Source organism: Myotis davidii, unplaced genomic scaffold (assembly GCF_000327345.1).
Source record: "Myotis davidii unplaced genomic scaffold, ASM32734v1 scaffold741, whole genome shotgun sequence".
Taxonomy (NCBI): domain Eukaryota; kingdom Metazoa; phylum Chordata; class Mammalia; order Chiroptera; family Vespertilionidae; genus Myotis; species Myotis davidii.
In genome coordinates, this window is record NW_006291250.1 from 97071 (window position 1) to 103960 (window position 6890).

The 6890-nt window shown below is 52.0% G+C and overlaps 1 protein-coding gene across 1 annotated transcript in view; it reads right to left on the reverse strand.

Annotated features, from left to right (window-relative positions):
* Positions 1-212: 212 nt before the first annotated feature.
* The window catches only part of EML2 (echinoderm microtubule associated protein like 2), a 24764-nt gene continuing 18086 nt past the window's right edge, over positions 213-6890 (reverse strand). Inside the window, exons 13-19 of the mRNA XM_006764406.2 lie at positions 5639-5706; positions 5281-5369; positions 4952-5049; positions 4371-4458; positions 3843-3938; positions 2141-2271; positions 213-634 (exon numbers count right to left, since the gene is read on the reverse strand). Coding sequence (XP_006764469.1) covers positions 509-634; positions 2141-2271; positions 3843-3938; positions 4371-4458; positions 4952-5049; positions 5281-5369; positions 5639-5706 — 696 coding nt within the window. The 3' untranslated portion in view covers positions 213-508. The remainder of the gene's footprint in view (positions 635-2140; positions 2272-3842; positions 3939-4370; positions 4459-4951; positions 5050-5280; positions 5370-5638; positions 5707-6890) is intronic.

Genomic DNA, 6890 nt, shown 5'->3' on the forward strand with positions numbered 1-6890 from the left:
GGCCCTCAAATTCTTGGTTCAATGTCCCTGAAGCTCGGAGTCACTTACTTGTTTATTTGAGGGTCAATTGAGTTCTCTTTTGGCCTAAGTTAGAGCAAGCTTGGTTTCTGTCACTTGTATATAATAAAGACCTAAGTAATGAACACTGTAATCCATGCACACACACATCCCTCATTCACACCGGCCTGTAGACACAATCCATGACACGTCACCTCAGTGCACATGTCTTTATTTCTGGATGATATAAAAGAATAAACTTAAAAAACACCCCAAACCAAGCACCCTAATGGCTCCCCCAAAACAATGTGACCCCCTCTTCCCACCCTGATAAATAGAGACTTCTGTCTGTCGGTCCACCCTCCCAACACCATAACCCTCTCTGCTATAGACATACTCTGGGTATATATTACTCTACTCGGCAATAGACATCTCCCGAAAATAGAATTCCAGCCCTGCCACCTGACTCTCCTTCGGCCCCATGTCTCTGGGACCCCTTCGCACCCCCACTTCAGACCACCCGCCACTGCAGTATGCTGGTGTCCTTGCCCCCTGTGGTCAGGGCCATGCTGTCATCCCACAAGAAGGCCACGTTTGTCACGTGGCTGCTGTGTCCACCGTATTTGTGGCTGTGGGCCTGCGATAGGGAAAAAAGGAAGTGAAAGGTCAAAAGGGGCGATGCCACCCCAAGTCCTCCCAAGCTAACCCCTCTTCTCTTCTGCTTAATAACACCCCCGCCCCCCTTAAGAACAAGGGCAACTGACTGATTCCTTCGACAAGCCAATGGCGCACACAAAAATGAGTGTGCACGTGGGGGAGGCTGTTCTGTATGACAAGACACGAGACACAAGCAAATGCAATGTCCGGACCTTAATTCAAACAAACCAAGTGTAGAAGGCCATTTGGGGGGAAATTAGGAAAATATGAATACAGATCTAATACAGGGTATTAGATTATATTAAAAAATTAATGTTAACCAGTGGGTGTGAGCATGGATTTGCGAATATGTACGAATTATCTTTATTTTTGAGCTATAAATGCTAATTTGAGAGGCTAAAAGGTCATATATGGTTTTTCTTTTTTTAAGTAAATGCCAAATATGGTCATAGCTGAAAATGGGTAATAGGTACAGAAGGGATCACTGCACTTTTTTTTCACTGCACTCTTTTTTTTTAAAACATATTTTTATTGATTTCAGAGAGGAAAGGAGAGGGAGAGAGAGAGAAAAACAACAATGACGAGAGAGAATCATTGATCGTCTGCCTCCTGCATGCCCCCTACTGGGGATTGAGACCACAACCCGGGCATGTGCCCCCGACTGGAACTGAATCTGGTACCTTTCAGTCCACATGCCGATGCTCTATCCACTGAGCCAAACTGGCTAGGGCTCTACTTTTATGTCTGCAAATTTCATAATAAAATGCTAAAGCAAATGTCACCTGTTAGAAGCAGGGATTGGTGAAATTAACACCAAGTTTTACAGTAGACACAGGTTACTTGCTGGTGATCTGTGGATGAGTTGAATTTTTCTGTGTTGGTAGAAAGATAGTTGCTGACATTTACAAATTGAAGGAATTCACATTAAAATTTTCATTTTCAGCCCAGCCAGTGTGGCTCAGTGGTTGAACACTGACCTCTGAACCAGGAGGTCACACTTCAATCCCTGGTCAGGGCACATGCCCCAGTTGCAGGCTTGATCCCCAGTGGGGGACGTGCAGGGGGCAGCCAATCAATGATTCTCTCACATCGTTGATGTTTCTATCTCTCTTTCCCCCTTCCTTCCTCTCTGAAATCGATAAAGATATATTTTTTTAAAATGTCAGCTCAGTGACCTCACCTGACTTGTTTACTGCTGTACCTATCCCCTGCTCCCAGGCACACAGCAGGTGCTCAGTAAATATTTGTTGAGTTAATAAGGATAAACGATTTCAAAATTGCAGATGCTCAGAGATTTAGTACTTCAGACTCTGAAATGCATCAACCTTCAGGTTAAGAAAGGCCCTTGGGGTCAAGCCCACTACCCTTCTTACACAGTTGGGGAAACTGAGGCCTAGAGAGGGCTGGTGGTGGACCAGGGCTGCCTCAAACTTGTCCCCATCGTTACTTGTTACCTCTACCCTGCCAGCCCCCCAGAGGGACTCACTCGAGGCTGACAACAGGGGTAGCTAAACAGGTGGACTTTGCCAAAGTCATCAGCTGAAGCCAGCAACTTGCCATCATGGGAGCGCGCCACGGCGTTGATGTCAGTACCATCCGCTCCCTCGGACCAGATCCCTGTGGGCAAGATAGGGGGGAGTTGGTGGTAAGATGTCAGCAGGAGCCAGGGACCCCCCCAAAGAGGAACAGGTCCTGGCCCCAGCCCTCCCCCTTCCTTTCACTTAGCCTGTGTCTAGCCAGGGATGGGCGTCAGAATGATCTTTTGGAAATGTGGGTCTGACCCTGTCCCCCCAGTGCTCAGAATCCTTCATGGCTCCCTGGCGGCCTCAGGAGGAAGCCCAGGCTTCTTACCGTGATCCCCCAAGCTCTGCCTGGCCTGGTCCCCCCACTGCTCCAGCCTTATCCTCACTAATGCTCCCCTGGATCTCTGCAATGATTTAGCCTTCTTGCATCTCTCCAAATTCCAAGCTCTGTGTCAGCTCTGGGCCTCTGTACGTGCTATTATGCCCTTTGCCTAGAGCAGTGGTCAGCAAACCGCGGCTCGCGAGCCACATGCGGCTCTTTGGCCCCTTGAGTGTGGCTCTTCTACAAAATACCACGTGCGGGCGCGCACATACAGTGCGATTGAAACTTCGTGGCCCATGCACAGAAATCGGTTTTCAGCGTGGGCGAGTCAATTTTGAAGAAATGGCCTTAGAAGAAGTGGGGGGGTATGGGGGGTATCGGTGGGTCGGTGAGTGGGTTGGGCGACGGGAGATGCGGTGCAGGCGGAGGGCGGGATACGCAGCTCCGGGAGGCGCACGCGATTCATGAACGAGTGGCTTGCAGATGGGAGAGTTGGAAGGGGTCAACCTCAGCGAGCATACCTCAATCAGATTGAGGACGTTTTTAGCAAAGGCCAGCTTAGGAGTACCCTAACTAAGTTAGTAACAATGTACCTACCTATAGAGTTTAAGTTTAAAAAATTTGGCTCTCAAAAGAAATTTCAATCATTGTACTGGTGATATTTGGCTCTGTTGACTAATGAGTTTGCCGACCACTGGCCTAGAGCAAGCATGTCAAACTTGTGGCCCGCGGGCCACATGGCTTGTTTATTTGGCCCGTGTTAGCCTTTGAGTTTGTCATGCTTGGCCCAGAGACTTCTTCACCGTGCTGGAATATCTCATCCTCCATATTGGATGTCCCTTCCTCCAGGAAGTCCTCCCTGACTCCATCACAGACAGGCCAGACACCACCACTGGGCTTCCTTGTCCCTGCCCAGTCTACTTTGGGCTGCCCAGGGACAGGTCAGTCTCCCCCACCAGACTATAAACACTATGATACCCAGGCTGGGGCCACGGTAGTCACCACCACATCCCACAGAGGTGCTCAGGAAGTAGTTGTTAACTGCATTAATGCCTGAATAAAGGAGTGGCTGGGGCCTGGGCAGTATAATTCTCTCTGGACCAGGTGCCACCACCCATCTGGTCTCATTACATTGCAGGTCCAGGCGGCCTCTGCAGTCATCTAACACCGCCCCCACCCCACCACACCCCCGCCTCCTAGAACACAGATACTGCCCATAGGTGTAAAAGAGTGAGTTTCCTGCCCTGGAGGTAACCAATAGAAAAAGACTGTGAAAGCCACCAGACAGGGATGTTTCTTCAAACGTCTGGGTTCAGTGATACCGTCCCCATTCCAGAACTTACCAAACACCCCAAATCCCAGGACACAAGTAGCTGTGGCCCATTCCATGTTCCTCACTTCATCTGCACTGGTGATCTGCTTACAGGTGGCCGAGTCCCCTGGGGCAGAAAACGGGCGGAGGGATTCAGAGCTGAAGGAACGACTGACGTGACCCACCCATGTCATAGATGGGCACTGAGGTCCAAGGCAGGAGGCCAGGGTCCCAGGGCTGGTTCCGCCTCTCTGGACTGGCCACGGCGGCTGGATTCTGGGTCCTGACACCCCAAGACCTGAGCAGGGGCATGTGCTTAGAAACCTGGACCCTACCCATTCAACCAGAAAGGGGAGGACTTGGTGAAAAGCGGGGTCTACCAGGTAGGAAATCAGAAAGCAGGAAACCAATCAATCAGAACAGCCCCTAAATACAACAGTCAGAGGAGAGAGACTTGCAGAAGCCCATGCCTCTCTCCCCTCCCGGAACTCAAGGAAGGCCATGCCAATCACACAACGCAAATGAGGAGGCTGGAGGAGGAGAACTCCAGGGAACTCACAGTACAGAATCTCATAGTCCCCGGAGTTGGTGACGAAGCGGCTGCTGTCCCGGGCCCAGTCCAGGTGGGTGATAAAACTGGAATGGCCCTGCGGGGAGGCAAGGAGCGGAGTTAGCGCTGGAGGGGGCGGGATGAGAACAGGAAGGACGGCTGGCAAAATACAGAGGCACAGTGAGAACACAGAGGGGCTAAAGGGACAATACACAGGGCTCCGGAGCGTGGGGGCGGGGCCAGGCTCCCGGGGGCGGGGCCAGGCTCCCATGGGCGGGGCTAGACAGAAAAGGCTTAAAACACAAGGGGAGTTTAGAACATGTGGGCATAGCTAGACACAGAGGGATGGGCTTTGACTACAAGGGGCTACTGGGCTACACGGAGGGTGCTTAGAACGTGGGGGGCGGGGCTACACAAAGGGGCGGGCTTAGAACACGATGGGGTGAGTGTGTGGGCGGGGCTAAGGCTCCTTGAGGTGATCAGGGCAGTCAGTTGAAGGTTGAAGCTGTGCTCCCTTGAGGTAGAAAACTGGTTAATTATGCACCCCCTAGACAGGGTGGCGGCGCGGGCCGGGGCCACTGCCCACTCACCGAGCACTTGCCCAGGCGGCTGACCTTGCGGCCGCCTTGGTCCACCTTGTACACGTACACCAAGTTGTCGTGGGAGCCCACCGCCAGGTACGCCCCGTCTGGGGGAGGGGAGGGGGCTATGAGGAGGCACCCAGGCTCCGCCCCCTCCTCGCTCAGATTCAGCCCCCCACTATCCCAGGCTGCTCCGCAGTCCCAAGCTCCATCCCCACTACAGTCCCAGGCCTGCAGCCAGGCCCAGCCACACAGGCCCCACCCCGTCCCCCTGACAGCAGCTCCGAGGCTCAGTTCCCAGGCCTTGCCTCTCCGAGGTCCCAGGCCCTGCCCCTTACCTGGCGAGAAGCTGACCACTGAGATCTGTTCGTTGCCATCTGTATGGATAGCCACCAGGTCATTGGTCTCCGTGTCCAGCAGCAACCATCTTTAAGGAGAAGGCATGGGAGTGGAGGAGAAGGGTGAACTGATCTGGTAGGAGGGGGGGCAATCTGTAGGGCCTGAGGGGCTCCAGAAGAGATTTGCGGGGGAGGCTGACTTCAGAGGAATGTTGGGAGATCAAGTCTTGCTTGGTAAACAGTTGGTACCTAACTAACGTTCTCTGTGGACTCTGAGACAGTAGGGAACGGGGGTGAAGGGACAGTTCGGGGAGAGGAGAGCAGAGAAGCCCCCCCCAAATGCCCAATTCATCCTTACCTGCCAGTCACTGTGCCCACAGCCAGGACAGAACCACTGGGGTGGAAGCCAGCAGAGCGAGCAGGGTCCTGGGAGGGAGAGAAGAGGCAGGGCTCAGAGCTGCTCCCCATGCAACTGGCCATTCCCGGCCTCGGAGCCAGGTCGCAGCCAGGCAACGAGGCTCTCACCTCCCACTCTGCCCTCCAGGAACCCACTGCCTCAGCCACGCTGGGATCAGTCCCCTTTCCTCTAACAAGCCACCTCGAACAGAAAGCATCCCTCCTGTCACTGTGGGTCCTGGATCCTTTTTGACTCCTGTTCGAAATTCCCACAGCTTGGTTCATCCAAGATGCTTTACTTAGGTAATTTTCTAGAGTGAGGCTACTGGGATGAAGGTATCGATATTTTTAAGAGTTTTGATATAACCTGGCCGGCGTGGCTCAGTGATTGAGCATCAACCTATGAACCAGGAGATCACAGTTCAATTCTCGGTCAGAGCACATGGGGGGGGAGGGGGTGTGCAGGAAGCAGCCAATCGGTGATCCTCTCATCATTGATGTTTCTATCTCTCTCTCCCCCCTTCCTCTCTGAAATCAATAAAAAAATATTTTTTTTTAAAAAAAGGAGTTTTGCCCTAGCTGGTTTGGCTCAGTGGATAGAGCGTTGGCCTGGGGACTGAAGGGTCCCGGGTTTGGTTCCGGTCAAGGGCATGTACCTGGGTTGCGGGCACATCCCCGGTGGGGAGTGTGCAGGAGGCAGCTGATCAATGTTTCTCTCTCGTAGATGTTTCTAACTCTCTATCCCTCTCCCTTCCTCTCTGTAAAAAAATCAATAAAATATATTTTTTTTAAAAAAAGGAGTTTTGATATATAATATCAATTTGCTTTCTGTAAAAGTATGCCAACTATGACCAGGTGTGTCTGAAGGACCGTTTCCCACATTTTTATCGAACACCCAGCACTGGGTACAATCATTTTTAAAGTTTTGGGGGCATTGGGTTGGTTCCCAGGCAGTAGAGAGCACCATGGAATCAGACCTGGGTTCCAAGTAGCTCCGATACCTCCTAGTTATATAACATCAAATAAATGTCGGTTGTCGCATCTGGTAGATGGAGATCAATCCACACGTTCCAGGATCGTTATAAGCAAGGGGCAAAGTCCTTAGGCTGGTTAGCTGGTAAGGCGGTCACAGGAAGCACTCAGTAAAGATCTGCTATAAGCCGAAACCGGTTTGGCTCAGTGGATAGAGCGTCGGCCTGCAGACTGAAAGGTCC